The 16,882-nt window shown below is 38.9% G+C and overlaps 1 protein-coding gene across 1 annotated transcript in view; it reads right to left on the reverse strand.

Annotated features, from left to right (window-relative positions):
* Positions 1 to 16,882, reverse strand: part of F13A1 (coagulation factor XIII A chain) — a 163,757-nt gene that overhangs the window by 138,900 nt on the left and 7,975 nt on the right. The window contains exon 3 of the mRNA XM_040645023.1: positions 10,823 to 11,011. Within this exon, the coding sequence (XP_040500957.1) occupies positions 10,823 to 11,011 (189 nt within the window). The remainder of the gene's footprint in view (positions 1 to 10,822; positions 11,012 to 16,882) is intronic.

Consider the following 16,882-nt stretch of genomic DNA (forward strand, 5'->3'; position numbering starts at 1 on the left):
AACCTCCACAGTGTCTTATGAATGTGCCACACAGCATACTTAATGTTACAAAACACACTGGCTTCACTTAGAAACTCGGCTCTGCAGGATGGGATGTGGGTCACAAGGCAGGGCCAAGAGGACTCCCCGCAGGTCTCTCACACTAGAATATGGATGTTGATTTCTACTACTTTGAGACTAAACAGCTTCTGTCACTTCAGCTAGAACTGTAGGCAAATAATTCCCGGCAGAACTTGGCCTGTGGGTTGTCAGGGTTCCTATTTGATTAATTAAGCTGTCAGCATGGATGTTGCAAACATTGGATATTTTTGTTTGGAGGTTCAATGGTCATTATCTTTGTTTTGCTAGCAGGAGAGAAAAGAGAGAGCCATGGCTTCCTAGTTGCCTTTTTGACAGCACGTTCTTACTTAGTAATAGTTCTTCATTGGAGAACCTCACTCAGTGCCACTGGTCCCGACTACAAAGTCTTTGAGGGTTCACCTTGCCATCTTCTCTCTCACTGCCCTCTCTTCAGGCCCAGGGTGGAGGTGGGGCATCACCAGGGAAATAGACAATAGTGGGGAAATTGATCCCATAAAAAGTTGGAGTCATTCATATCTACACTCAGGCTAAGCCAGTGCCTCAGCCAGTCTCCATTTACAGGTAGACAATCAAGGAGCTTAGAGGAGAATAAATGGATTAATCTTCCAAAAAGTGTAACGAGGATTAATTTTACTATTTGATTACAATCTTTGTACTGTGTCTGCCTTCTTTAAAAGATTATTTATTTATTTATTAGAGAGAGAGAGAAAGAGAGTGGGGGGGGCAGAGGGAGAGGGAGAGAGAGAATCTAAAGCAGACTCCAAGCCTAGGGTGGAGCCTGACATGGGGTTGGATCTCACGACCCTGAGGTCATGACCTGAGCCGAAATCAAGAGTTGGATGCTTAACTGACTGAGCCACTCAGGCACCCTGTGTCTGCCTTCCTTTGTAGGTCCAAAGTGGACAGACCACGCTGCTAAGATTCTGATCATCTAAGAGGAAGTTGGGGACAGGGGACTTCCCTTTCCCTGCACAATCCTGGGTCAATCACTCAACCTCTATGCACTCTGGTTTTCAGATTTTCAGTGAAGCTTATTCCTACCCTCCCTGCTTCCCAGTGTTGTTGTGAGAATAAGAAGGCAAGAAGGCGCTTTCTTATACATCATCTCCTTTAATCCGTAAATAGCTGCTAGAAGTAAATATTTTCAGGTGAGGAAATGTAACTCAGGGATCTGTGATTCTATTGGTGCTCTGAGTGGTGGAATGAGGACTCTCACTGGGTCTGCCGGACTCCAAACCCTCCCCATCCACTGCGTTGCTTCCTGGATCCTTTATCAGAGGAGCTGTCATCCCTGAAATGTCTACACGCATGGCAAAGTGTCAGTCACCGTGGCATAAGACTTTTCCTCAGACTACACTGCATTACTTTACTATAAGTGAGTCTTATTTGACCATGGGGGAAAAAAAAACCAACAAAAAACAAACCACAATTTCACTACTTCTTGTTGTAAAGGTAAATTTTTTTAAAAAGGGGAAAAATCATACAGAATGATGTATTGCACATTTACCCTGTCATCTATTAGTAAGATTCCTTTCCCTCCCCAACTCTCTTACTGATGTCCCTGACAAGAATCTCAGCCCTCCAATTTATCTTCCATGCTCTGCCACAGTAATCTAAAAAGAAAACACTTAGAGCTTTTTAATATACTCCTTTTAAAAACTCTTCCAGTAGACGCTCCTGGCTGTTTATAGAATAAGACATAAACTTTGAATCAGGGTGTATGAAGCCATCAATATGTTTCCAAGTTTTTTTTCTCCACTGAAATTCACATTCTTTTCTATGACATATATTTTTCCCATTCCATTGGGTCAACTCCTACTTGTTTTCTTTGAGATCCAGCTCTTCCTGGGGGACTCTTCCAACTAGTCGTACAGTCAATCTCTCTCCCCAATATGTTTCCAAGCACTCCACCCAAGAGATTGGCATTCAGCTTAACTTCTAGTGTGCAGGCTGTCTCTTCCAGACTCTTTGAGAGCAGAGGATGAACATATATTAATACTCTAATCCCAATATAGTGCTCTGCCCATGAAAGGTGTTCGGTAAGAGTCTAATAAACACATTCAAAAAAGGAAAGTAAATCGACTTTATGATAATAGAAGCCAAACAAAAATCTGGCAAATAAATACATAAATGTAAAAAAAAATAATCCTTTATGAAGAGAAAAGTTACTGAGTATAAGTGCCAAATTTATAGTTATTTTAGTGTTGGCACAAAATCTAAAGTATCAAAAAAGAAAAAAAACCCACATAATATACTAAGTTACCATAACACAGAGACTACAGTATTCTGCAGAATTAAAGTAATTTGTAACAGTAATTCAGCATCTCCTAGAGTGAGTTGTGTATTTTACTAAAGAATACAATGAAAATAAAAATATGGTAGAGTAATGTTTGTAGTAAAACAATTTTGAGAAGCATTAGGCTAAAGTTGATTCACTTTTTGACACTGTGCATCCTCAGAGCCTTTAATATACTAAGGTGTGTTGAGATTCTCCAAGAAAAGACACAAAAAACAGCATGACCTAAATGCATTTGACCATGGAACTTTTTTTTAAGGAGTCTTTCACATGACACGTGTTCATAGAGAACACACTCTGGGAAACACTGTCCTAGTTTCTTAGATGCCATTATTTGTCACTTCACAGAGGCTTAAAAATGAACACACTTATCATTGATGCAGAAACACACAGAAGGAAAAATTTGAAATGACATCCCATATAAATGCTGCTTCAAAATGATGGAATGGGTAGCCTAGTTTTATTAAAACACAGCATGAAATAGTGGAGAGAGCATAGGCTAAGAAATGTTTTTCTACATCTTACAAGCTGCACAATTTGGGGCAAGAAAGATCTCGGCAGACAAATTGCGCTCTGTCCATGAAAATCACGGGTGGTGATTTTATCTGGACATTCTGAACCAAAAATCTATAGGGGAACAGAAATCTTAAAGGGTCTGGGCTATGCTCTCAGATATAAGAAATGTTTCTTTGCCCTCCTCAGCTCGTGCCACACCTGCTACGTCTTTGAGAAACTTGAGGTCATCAGGCAGGCATGACCTCTCTCTCTACCTAACACATTCACATTCTCTCTTACCTTCTTCCCAGCACCCTCAGAGGACAGGGATTCTTCTCCCTAGACAATCTCTCATCCATGCCTCTTCACTTCCTCCAGGATTCTGCCTCAGCCACCCAATATTTCTCCTGCATCTTCAGGATTCTTCGTCTACTGGCTCCATCCCCCATGCCTCCATACACGTTAAAGTACCTTCAATTCTAAAAAAAACACCCAAACCAAAACACCACCCTTTCTAACCTACGTTCTTCCCACGTTACTATCCAAATTGTCTTTTCTTCTGTTCCAAAAAGATTAGTCCACATTTACTATGTTCACTTTTCATATCTCATTTACCTTCAAACCATTAAAATTTGGTTTCTCCCTGAGTAACCAGTGTCCCCATAACTCCTGAGTCCAGTGGGAAGTCTTACATCACTGCATCTCTTTGTTGTAGTTGAGAAAGCTGGTCACCCTTTCTACTTTAAACACCCAACTCGCTTGGACTTAGTGTCACTGCACTCCCTGATTTCCCTTCTGTGTAACCGACCATGTGCTCTTTGTCTCCTCCAGGGGCTCCAGCTCCTGGACTGATTCCTTAAAAGTTGTTTGCTCTCAGGATTTGAGCCTCAGTCTGCTTCTTACCTGATTTACTTTGTCTGAATGATTACTTTGCCTGTCTATGATGTATGAACTCCAAGCTGATTCCCTAAACTTCAGAGGTTGTCTACTGGACATGTTTATCTGGAAGTCCCTCAAGTACTTCAAACTCAGAAGGCACAAACGAAATCACACGTATGCCTCCACTATTTCACTGGCGGAAGTAGTGTGCACTGTGATTAGGAATGTCCGGTTCAAATTGGAGCCCCAGCACTCTCCAGATGTGACTTCAGGCAAGTCACTTATACCCCTCCAATTTTCATCTCATCTGAAAAATGGAGATGACCATAGTCCCATTCCCAGAGGGGTGGGCAAAGAATTAAACGGGAAGTACCCAGAAGCTCCGCACAGTAATCAGTGCTGGTGAGATAGTGGGAGCCACTAGCATCATTATCATTTCCCACACTCATCTCCCCCCCCCATTTCCCTGCATTCTTTATCTCATTTGGAGTTGCCAGCCTCTATCATCATAGGTATACGACCCAGCAATCTCGAAGCTACCTGACTCTCCTCCCCTCTACCTTCACAGACTATGAATCACAAGTCCTGTGGATTTTGCCATCCAAATGTTCCTCAAATCCCACCCGTCTTCTCCATTGATACAAGAGCTGCCCTCGTCCAGGCTCTAACTCTCTCCAATCTTGAACCTCCAACTGAGAATTGTTAATGTCACTTTCATCCTTAAAACACATCAGAGTCTGACACCCCAGCTGGCTTTTGAGAAATGCTATTCAAGAAATGAGTGAAATAGAAATATTGAAGTGTTGAGGATAATTCAATGTTTTATGTGGTTAAGAATGCAGAATATGTGCAACTGATATCACCCTGTAAATGGCTGGACTCAGGTTGAACGACCTCAGTGTGCCATCAGTAAGGGCTGCCCTTTCAGGCTCACAGGATGGCCAAGCTGGAAGGGATTTCTAGCACACAGCACTGGGTGTCTACCAACATCTGCTCTTAATGCTCCCTCCTCCCCTCCTCTGAAAAGACTGGAAAGATGAAATAATTTCATAGTTTCTCTTATAGATAAGGGTGGCAAGTGAGATGTGAATAGTTTGCTGGGAGCTTCCAGAAACGCTTTTGTTGTCCTGATGGGAGGAGCAGGCTTTGCTGATGCCATCCCTCCCCTTTGCTTTCTGCTATAACCAGAAATGTGAAGCCTGGAGCCATGGGAGCCACGGCAAGACTGAGGAAAAGGCAAGAGAAGCTGCGAGGTGCTGTCCTGCACACGTTGGGTTCCTGAGACTGGGCCCAGGGAGCAAGGAAGTTGCTCATGAACCCTGTCATTTTCTTGGAGGGATCACCGGGTAAGGCTGTGTTGAGGGGGATGGCTGGTAAGGAATCCAGCTCAGAAGTCTCTCCTCAGAATGACTTTCCCTCAACAGAGTTTCAGGTAAGTAGGGGGCCCACGTCAAAGCAGAACAAAGTAACACCACAAACTTCCTGTTTTCACAGCCGCAGCTCCAGGTCAGCAAAACCTATAACGAACACTGCTCCAAATTCCTTCCGTGATTTGTCATGGCTTTAAGCGCAGAGGTACAAAGACAGAAAAGGCCCCACAGAGCACCAGGCACATTTTTCAGCCACACCCACCTACTCAAATTCATGAACAGAGATGTCTGTGCTCTGCCAGCAACTAATGAACGCAGCTATCAAAGCATGGGGACCATCTGTAGCTCACGCGTAGGAAGTCATGGCCGAGGAAATGCACTCATTCCCCTGTTCACCTTCTCTACTGGGAGGACCCAGCAAACAAAGGATAAATCTGGGACCATCTGAGAGTCTATTTACTTAAATGTTTAAAAAGAAAGAAAGAAAGAAAAAACTTGATTTAAAGGCAGGATCCCTTGTAAATAAATGCTTTGGTTCTGAAGATAGTAATAAAGGTAACTGCAGTGTTTAGCACATCCCGTCTCATCTGACATGAAGTCACAGGGAAAGAGAAAGGAACAATAACAGAGAACCGAATGCAAACTGCAAACAAGAAGTGTAAAGTGACTTTTTCCCTGTGTTTTAATATGATGATAGCTTGCTCCATGCAATAGTTATATTCTTTAAATTAGTGCGTAAATTGATATTTGTTGATAAATCTATAAACACTTCAAAAGAAATATTTGAAGAGATTCTTTATGTGTTCTTTAGTTTTTACAAAGCATTCTCTTTCCCGTGTTTTAAATCACTCCTACTTTCTAGGTTTGCTGAAATTGAGGTGCACCTGCATGTCTGTATAAGACTTTGTGCTTCATTTCATTTCCATTGCACATTTGATACTCTTGTCTCTTCTCATTATAACAATTACTTTTAAAATCCAATTTTCATGGCTTTAGTCAATCCTATTGAAACACATATTGCATTTTTTCATTTTCTTTTTTTTCTTTTCCTTTTTTTATTTTATTTATTTATTTATTTATTTATTTATTTATTTATTTATTTATTTTTGAGTAGACTCCATGCTGGGCAGGGAGCCCAAGGTGGGGCTTGAACTCAAGACCCTGAGATCAAGACCTGAGCTGAGATCAAGAATCAGAATTAACTGACTGAGCCACCCATTGCATTTTAAGAGAAAAATCTCTGAGCCCCATGAGTGTCCCATGTGTTCTTCTTCTTCGGCCCTGGTCCTACCACCATCATGAAACCTCAGGCAGTCAAGGCACCCCCTGAATGACATAGATGCACAAAGGACACCAAGTGGGATCAATCCTCTATCATTGGTCTTTTAAAGCCCTTTACAAATGTGTTTGATTTCTCATACACTAAAGAGTAGAATGTGGAATTTTGGTTTTTTTTTTTTCTTTCCTAGTTTCTGCGGGAAATTTGGAAATACAAAATCCTCAAATGTAATAACACCTATTACAGGCTACACATATTGGAATACAGCTTAACTCTAAAAGTACACATCGTGGGCTCTGAGAAGGATTTAGAATACGTGTTGGTTTTTAAAATATACAGATTTTTATCTCAGAGGTAAATTTGCTATGTTTCCCCTCTCCCACCTTTTTACTGGAGGAACAAAGGTAATACAATGCCTTTTGTGGAAAAGAAGGGAGGACTTCACATGCTCTCTGTGGTGATGCTGTGTTCATGGCCCTGACCTTACCGCTCAGGACAAGGCATCCTGCCCCAGGGGCTCACAGCTCTCACTGGGGACCCGATCTGACACTCATCTTGTCCTCTTCCCTAAGACTTCCATTCTTATAACTGTTTTCTGAGTGGTCTGTGGGAAAGAGCCTCAGACCTCAGTCAAGTCCACTTCAGGGACAAATCTTTCCTCCCTCTTCACCACCCTAAATATTTGACTATAAAGGAGATAAAAAAGTTCCTGTGTAGGGGCGCCTGGGTGGCACAGCAGTTAAGCGTCTGCCTTCCGCTCAGGGCGTGATCCTGGCATTCCGGGATCAAGTCCCACATCAGGCTCCTCTGCTGGGAGCCTGCCTCTTCCTCTCCCACTCCCCCTGCTTGTGTTCCCTCTCTCGCTGGCTGTCTCTATCTCTGTCGAATAAATAAATAAAATCTTTAAAAAAAAAAAAAAGTTCCTGTGTAGTTGCAGCAAAACCAGGGACAGAGCCTCAAACACGTATTTGTTGACACACAGGTAGTGATCATTGCACTACAAAGGTGCGAAGGGCAGTTTAATCAAATCTAGTCCAAACAAGTGTGCGTGTATACACACACACACACACACACACACACACACACCCCACACACATATACACCCAAAAGTGATAAATGAACTTAGGGAAAAAACAAAAGTAAATGTTGATCAGATTTTAAAGTACTCTGAAAAATATTGGCTGTGGGTTCCTTTCTCACCTGAAGTACTCATTATTAAAAAATATCAATAATAATAGTCTGCTCCCTAATATGTAATGAAATCATGGTTATTACATTTCGCCTAACACACAGGAATGGTAGTTTAGTGTTTCTCATCCCACAATTCGGATGGCAAACAGTTCTGTGCAGAACCCCACATTGTCCTGATGCTGTTTATTCTCTCAGTGATCTCTTTCCTCCTCTCCCATTTCCACTCTGGCTTCAACCGATTTTCCCACACTTATGTACAAATTTGTAAATGAAAGGGAATGCACACCATATACCTGAAGTAGTTAGGGGTCAGACATTTTTTTCTAAGGAACTGTTGTTTATTTTTAGCTCTGATGTTATTACTTTTAATTTCTCATGTATAAATATATATATATATACACACATATATATATCCCCACAGAGATCAATAATTTCACCTAGATGCCTACATATAATCATATCATCATGCTTGCTTTTTGTCTCTTCTCGTTGCTAGCTTCCCCTTTCCTTTTGCTTCTCCCTCCCTCATTCTGGCTACTCTCCCACAGAGGAATGCGTGTCATCCCCTATGTTTGCTCTTCTACGCTTTTCTCCACTCACAATATTCTACAGACCTAGGCACAGATACAGTTGCACCATGTAGAGAAGATCATATGTACTCCTCCATATTTTGTTTCCTCACCACTACTGCACTTGAAATCATCCTGAATAGGTCTAATTCATTCTTTTCTTAAAGTAACCATCCATAATGTGACTATATCACAATATAGTCCACCATTCCACTCCTGAGGGGTGTTTATTTTTATGTCACGATAAACAATGCTGCAGTAAATAATACCCATCTTTATAAACTAGACTTTAAATATCTTTGGCGTAGATTTCCGAGAATGGAGTTACTGGGTCAAAGGCATATGTCTTTTTAATATTAACAGATACTGCCAAACTGGTTTCTAAAAAGGTTATGAAATTGTACACTTATACTGGCAACATATGTCTTTCCCAACATACGTGCCAGCAACAGATATTACAGTTTTTTTTTTTTTTTTAACTTTTGTCTGTTGGATAGAAATGACTTTGCTTGGCTTTCCCAGTCTGCTAGTGAATTTGGGCATGTTTTCATAAGGTTACAATTTATTTGGATTTTCTTTATTGTGAATTGTCTCCTCATATACTTGGTCTATTTTTCTATTGCTTGTCTTCAGATTGTCAGTTTGTAAGAGTTTTTTTTCCTACGTTAACCTTTATTTCTGATGTATGTCCTGAATATTTTTCCAGCTCTGTCTTTTATCCATTGACCTCATATGTGATATTTTGTCATATACTTGTATTTTGGTCATTTGATCATATATATGGTCATCTGTAGTATTTTGGCATATATAAACTAAATACATATACATGTAAAATAATATATATATAATTATACATGTACAGATAAATATATGTTAAATACAAGAATATGTTAAATGCACATACTTACATGTAATATACATATACTAAAGTACCAAGATGTAAACTACTAGTTACGTCAACATCATTTAATTTATTAAAACAACAAACAAAAAACCAAAAGCCCACAGATTTTTCTAACTCCATGAAACCAACAACTGTATTAAGTAATCTACATACTGACATCAATTTCTGGATTCTCTATTTTTCACAAAACACTTCTTACAGTATGTTCTGATAGATGCTTCTGATAGAAAATGTTCTATTATTTATTTTCTTTGTATTATTTTCTTGATTATTGCCAAGTGATTACTCTTACAAATGAACTCTGTTATTTTATTCAAGACAAAAAAAAAATCCTCCATTGGGATTCCAATTGGAAATGCATTATATTTACATACTAATTTTGGGAGACTTTAAAAAATTAAGATATCATATCCAAAAACATACTTGCCTTTTCAAAGTTTTTTTCATGTCTTTTATTAAGATTTAGTAGCTGCTTTATCCGTGTTATGCATCTTGTTTTTTAGAATTTATTTTTACATTTCATAGTTTTAGTAAGTTTTATATCTGGAATATTTTTTTTCTAATTTCTATTTCTAGGTTTTCAATGCTAAAGAGAAAGACTATTGACTTTATTTATCTTCTAAATAGCCATCTTACAAAGTTTTATTAATACCGTGCTTTTGTCCTTGAATCTGTTGGGTTTTCTATATATATAATCATAGCATTAGCAAAATATAGGATTTTATTTTCTCAGTATTTATGAGATATTTGCCTTAAATTGTTCATTTGCTAAAATCTTTGAAGCAATGTCTAAAAGAAAGTAATGGTGATAGTAGCCATCTCTGTCTAATTTCTCATTATAGTTAAATTAACTTTTTGTCACTTAGGATATCAAAAGTTGTTGGTTTGGGGTAAATAATTTTTACTGTAATTGAGATTTCTTTTTTGATTTATTTAAAGTCTTTAAAAAAAACAGTTGCTGAATTTCGTCATGCTCCTTTCATTGACTATTGATTTGATTGCCTGATTTTTTCTTTTCCTTTATTTACATATAGGATTATATAGATAGTTTTTCTGATATTGAGCCACCTTTGCTTTTTTTGTGCATGTGTTTACTTGTTATATTTGTAAATTTCCAGGGAAATATTTGCTAAAATGTGTTAAATGATAATGACTATAATTTAAAGGGTTCCAGGATCAAATTAATTTGGGAAACACCCAACCCAACAGAGTTAAATGTAATTCCCAGAACTGTTAAGTTAATGTGTACTATCAACCTACAAAAGGAGATTAGAGTACAAAGTGTTTAGTGAACTGTACCTGACTATTATCATCATGAGCCATCCCACGGAAGTAGATTAGAGCAGAACGAAGTTTGGGAAATGCTTGTATGGAGATTGTATACTAAGAATTGAAAATAGTTTTAGCACATAATACCAATGAAATCATGAAAGTAGAATTGATAAATTAAAAGCCACACGATAGGATGGGGAAAAATAATTAACTAACATTTTGTACCAATTATACTCACTTTTATTATGCAAGATTTTTACCTGGCTAGGCCCAAATTATTGATGTTTGGCATTATACAGACCCATCTTAGAGCATAGGGTTGTCCCGGGGCTGGATGTAGCCCCACCTCCAGCCAATTGTCAAAGTATAATTCTAGGAAATAAACAATTGCACCTGTATCCCTCTCTACTATGCCACCCATGGTATCATGACTATCATGACATGATGACACAGGCAATCATGACATGGCTTGCGCATGGCACTCACCAATGACGTATTCCACTCTGAAGAGATCCCTTCTGGGGTCATATGGGCGATTGAAGTCAATCTGGATGAAGAAAGACTGTCCTCTTCGTATAATCAACTTGTTGTTTTCATACTTGTCAGTGTGGTGGTCCATTTTATTGGTGTCCCATCTCTCCTTGAACAGGTGAACATTTGTGACATGAAGGTAGTCTACACATAAAGAAAATGATTGAGGGACACCACTGAGTAATTTTGATACAACCTCAAACTCAAAAAACAAGATTGTTTTTTCTGATTCTTTAGGTATTGAGGTAAGGTCTGTTGGATAAAACTCTCTACAGGGGGCTGATATATTTAAGAGTCATTCTCTTGTAACATTTTGCCTTCAAAGAGGATTTTAAAGGCTTCCCCCCCCGCCTCTGATCTCACTTCATACCACAGGGCACTCACTTGGGATAGACAGAGCAGTGCTGATGATGCCTCCCTATAGGTCTAGGTACGGAGAAACTAGCACCAGCGTTCAAGTCTTCACATTCCCAGGCTCATGCTGGCTTTCATCATGACTACCACCTCACTATGTCACTAATTAGGAATAAGCAGGGAATAGCCACTTCAATTTTCTTATCTTTAAAAAGGGAGGAGTTAAATCTGACAAAGCCTCAAGAGGATGTTTCAAGGTCCAAAGTTGACCTTTAATCCAAAATTCTCCTCTTACTTCGGGGAGGGTCAAATACCCCTCCTTCTATAATTCTAAAAGTAGATCTGGTCCCTCAAAGTAGGAAAGAAAAGAACAGGTGTGGAGACAGAACACTGACATTTCATTGAGGTAGATACAACTGCTTCCACTTTGAACATGCAGAAAGAAGCTTCACATTCCCACCAATCTGGACGTCAAACCCTGGTCTGATGCAAAAATCTATAGGTTTTTGGAATTGGTAGGGCAAATGTTAGTTATACATTTATTTGAGACATGACAGTACTGGATAAAGGTTAGATTCCCTTTCTCCCATCCCTCTGCAAATGATCGCTGAATATAGAGGTAACTCTACCCATCTACACTGTAGTTTGCAAGACCTAGTCTAGAGATAGATTGCTATATGCACACTTGGAGTTGTAAAGGGGAATTAAGGAGAGAGGCTGGTGGGGGTACACTAACCTTCTGCCTACCCTGACCCAGTGTGCTGCATGGTTTGCCCTCAGAGCTGTGAATACTAAGTGTACGCAGAGCACAGCTGCTGAGCCTGTACCCACACTGCAGCATCACCCTGAAAGACTCCAGTGCCCTCCTTTGTGTTTACACAGGAATCCTGGGCAGGACCCTCTGTCCCCTCTGGTCTCATTTTTTTTCATAGGCAAAACCAAGAAGTTGACTCATTAAGATACTCTCTAGTACTAAAGACCAGGAGTTCCTGAAACACTCTTGATTAATTCAAAGTCCAGGTAATCCTGAGTTTGAATCTCAGATCTCTTAATTACATCGGTAAAGTACGTTGCCTCACAGAAGCTGAGTTTTCTCACCTTTCAAATGAGGAGAATAATACTTTGAGAATTTCTACAAAAATTCAATTATGTAACAAGACAACGGCTCTGGCATGATGCCTGGCACATAGTGGGGCCATAGGCTTACTTATGGCTAGCTTAACTATAAACTCTGATGGAGCCATGGCGTATTTTACATGATGTGGTGGACTATTCTGACTGCAACATTACAGCACACAGAAAGTGCAAGATACAGTTTTATTTTTACCCCATTGCAGAACCCTGAACATGGTCCCCTAAAGGGCACTTTCCTTCCATTATGCTGTGGGCAGAAGACGTTTAATTCTCTAGACCTCTCTCTTCCAAGCTGCCTTTCCCCTAAGTTCTCTGGCCTTATTAAGCTCACAACCCCTAATGTGAAGCCAGCTTCACAAAGAGCTGGAGACTCATAAATATCTTAGTTGAAAAGGACCTTAGTGATCAACTCATCTGGTTCCCTTTGAGCGGTGTGCCTTTCAAAAATGTTTTTGTTTTGTTTAAATGTTTAAAAACAGAATCCTCATAAGTGGTTTTAATCAGGTCTCCTTTCATCGGCACCAGTGGAAGGAATGCACTGATATTATAGCCTCACAGAATCTATAAGGGCAAAGGCACTTTCTAGACCATGTGGTAGACCTGCTATGTACTGCATGAAACATCTTGAAAGTCCAAATGCTTAAGCTTTTTGTCTTCATCTGAACAGGAAACCCACTATCTCACAAGGCAAACAGTCCATTTTTAAACAATTTTAATTATTTGAAAAGCCGTCTTAAGATGAACTGACATCTGCTTCCTTGTAATTTTTCTAACCATGGACCCTGGTTCTGATTTCTGGGTAACTATAGACTACATTCTATTCATTTCATCTGGTACTCCTTAGGTATATAAAGGCTTCTATTCCTTTGACTAAAACATTCTCCATTTCCTCAACTGTTCTTTTCCAGAAATTTAACCCTCTACTCTTTTCTGGAATATATTTCATTTTATAAATTTCTCTCTTGTTGCATTTTTCCTAGAATTAAGTACATTATTCTAGCTATGGTTTTTCCAATGAAAAACAGAGACTGCTACATCTTTCAAAACAAATAGTATATTTCTATTATTTCAGTCAAAGATATCATCAGTATTTTGAACAGATTTACCTTATTATTGATTTAAATTAAACATCCGTTAAAGCAAAACCTTTAAAGATACATTCTGGTGTCATTCCTACCAGTAATGCATAATGATTCAATCAAGACCCCTAGAAGCCAGCCATATCTATGTAAAGCCCAATTTTAAGGCTTTACATGTATTCATATTAATTTTCATCTTATTGAGTTTGGTTAATTTGTTCCAAGCTCTTAATATAATTTTAGACCCTAAGCATATATTCAGTATATTTAATATTCTCCCCAACTTCTTGTCCTCCAGGAATTTTATGTATGTCATTTTATGTTGCCTTTCAAGATGTGAATATAAATGTTGATTAGGTCACTGCCTAATAAATACAAGCTAGATTAATACACAATGGTAGATACTAAAATGTGAACAGGTAGTTATGACATAGCACCATAAATATTCTGATAAAGCAGTATAGGGTATCGGGTGGAGGACGGTAGCTGGGAGGTATAAGGAGCCTATAACTCAGGTTGGGGGAGTGGAATTAAGGAAGTTTTTTGGAGGAAGTGAGGTATATAAACAATGGTCAGAAAGATGAACAGGTTATCCAGCTAGAAAAAGGGGTGGGGAAGGATGTTTCAGGGAGAGGGGAGTGAAGACTGAGGCAAGAGAGTGTGTGGTTTACTTAAGAAATTGAAAGATGATTGGTTGGCTGGAGTGTAGTAGTGGGACCAAAAAGGAGTAGGCGGGAGCTGCTCCTGAAAGCCCTGTAGACCATATTAGGGAATTTGGACTTTAACTGCATTGGGGATCCTGTGAAAAATGTGAAATAGCAAACTGACATGTCTATATGTATGTGTGTGTGTGTGTGTGTGCGTGTGTATGTATATATATAAATTTCAACTGCTTCTGGGAACAGAGTAAGAAAGGAATAGATGGTGGCAGCATCGGAGGTGGGAAGGTCAGCTAGGAAGCTGCTACAACATTCCAGGTGAAGGATGGGGTGAGTCTAGTCTTCCTGCCGGTAATGAATGCACTGCTCCTGGAGCACTGCCAGGATTTGTCTCATGTCATCCCACCTCTGCTCCCATGATAATGTGAGCCTGAAAACGAGTATATTAGTTTTATGCTTTGGCTTCCCAAGCAGCTTTGACAAAGGGAAAAATAAAGCTGGAAGGAGAAAGTCAAGTATTTTTTAGTATCTGGTTCTCATTGGTTTTATTCTTATTGCAAATGGAAACTCTGGCTTTCTAGATCCATGAGTGTGTCCAATGAACCTGGTTAATGTCCAGTGAGTCTGGTTAAAGTCAGTCTATCCTCAAAGTAGTGTAATGCAGTGCTACTTTGGAGGAATATTGATATGCACTGCAAGAATAAGAGTTCCATGTTTATTTTTATTTTTTAAGATTTTAATTTATTTGACAGAGAGAGACAGCCAATGAGAGAGGGAACACAGGCAGGGGGAGTGGGAGAGGAAGAAGCAGGCTCCCAGTGGAGGAGCCTGATGTGGGGCCAGATCCCAGCACGCCGGGATCACGCCCTGAGCCGAAGGCAGACGCTTAACGACTGAGCCACCCAGGCGCCCCAAGAGTTCCATTTTTAAGCCAGTTTGGGAAAGGCTGACTTAACCAAACTTGGGATTCTTGCAAGATTTATGGGAGACTTTTATTGATGTAGACTATAAATCTTCTACAGGTGCCATGTTTTCCAAACTTAAATGACCATGGAACTATTTTTTGTAGAGATCAGTGTTTTGCAGAATATGTTCCAAGAGATGCTTCACTATTTACTAATTGTGCAACCTCAGGGAAAGTTATTTAATCTCTCTTCCGTTCTTTATCTTTAAAAAGACGATGAAACACTTGCCTTATAGGGTTAGTGTAAGGATTAGATGAAAAAATACATATGTAAAGTGCCTTAGTACAGTGTCTGGCACCTAGTAAATTCTCACAAATTATTTTTATTATATTAGCATTGTTATTATTAAAAGAGGAAATAGCATAGTGGATGAGAGTATGGATTTCGGAGCCAGACTGCCTGGACTCACATCCCAGCTCTGGCTCTCACTATCACTGTGACTTTGGACAAGTTAAACAAACTTGCTGTGCCTCAGTTTTATCATCTGCAAAATGGCGGTGGTGTGGGGATTAAATGAGAGAATGCTGCATTTCTGGGGTGCCTGGGTGGCTTAGTCAGTTAGGTGTTCCACTCTTGATTTTGGCTCAGGTCATGATCTCAGGGTCATGAGACTGAGTCCCGCCTTGCGCTCCATGCTCAGCTTGGAGCCTGCTTGAGATTCTCTCTTCCCTTTCCCTCTGCTCACCTCCAGTGCCTTCTCTCGAAAGAAAGAAAGAAAGAAAGAAAGAAAGAAAGAAAGAAAGAAAGAAAGAAAGAAGAGAAGGAAAGGAAAGGAAAGGAAAGGAAAGGAAAGGAAAGGAAAGGAAAAGAAAGAAAAGAAAAGAAAAGAAAAGAAAAGAAAAGAAAAGAAAAGAAAAGAAAAGAAAAGAAAAAAGAAAAATGCTGCATTCCCTGTATTCTGGGAAGACAGGCTTGCTTTTCTTTTCTTACATTTCCATAGATGGATGAAAAATTTTCTCCTCTTCATTCCCAAAATATATTTTTCCTTTTTTAAATAAAAATTTATTATAAGTAAGCACTTTGTGTCGTGTTAATATAGGTGATTTTATTTGTGGAACTGTAAGCCCTTTGAGGATAAGACCTCACCTTCACTGTACCCGGGACAATGTGAAAAGAAGCCATAGTAAATATGCCACTTTTCACTTTAAACAAATGTAATGCCTGAATTGGAGCTTGAAGTTGGCTATCCACCATAAAATGGATACTCTATTTATCATAGGATTAACCATACAATCTTTAAATGTCATTTATCAGACAATTTCATTCTTAACGTATACCAGTTTCAGAACCATATATAGTATATTGTTGTGCAGTGTTGAAGACAATGATCTGGGGTTTTATAACATGAGGCCTCCAGACCAGCACTTTTCCAGACTGGAATAAAAATGCCATGCTCTGATAGCACATAACTCATATATTGCTTAATAACAAAAGGTAATCAAGAGTACTAATAAATTCTTTTGAGTATATAAAACCCAAGCCAAAAAAAAAACAACAAAACCAATGGTTCCATAGTGAAAACAAATATATATATGTATGTATATATTTATATTTTTCACACAAATATATATTAAATAATAATATTATTATATATTACATAATGATAATATATAAAATAAACATATGTTAATATATACATGAGGAATTTGTTTTAAAATAAGGCAGTCTACAATGTTATCATTTTGATAACACTTCATTCCAAGTATGGAGTTTTTAAAAATGTTATTTTTTTCTAAGTGATCTTTTCATTCTCTACTGCAGTATCTCTCTAACAGGTCAGTGCCTTCAGAAAAAAAGAAAAAAATATATGGAAAGTTATATTGG

Source organism: Ursus maritimus, unplaced genomic scaffold, assembly GCF_017311325.1.
Source record: "Ursus maritimus isolate PB19 unplaced genomic scaffold, ASM1731132v1 scaffold_30, whole genome shotgun sequence".
Classification (NCBI taxonomy): Eukaryota; Metazoa; Chordata; class Mammalia; order Carnivora; family Ursidae; genus Ursus; species Ursus maritimus.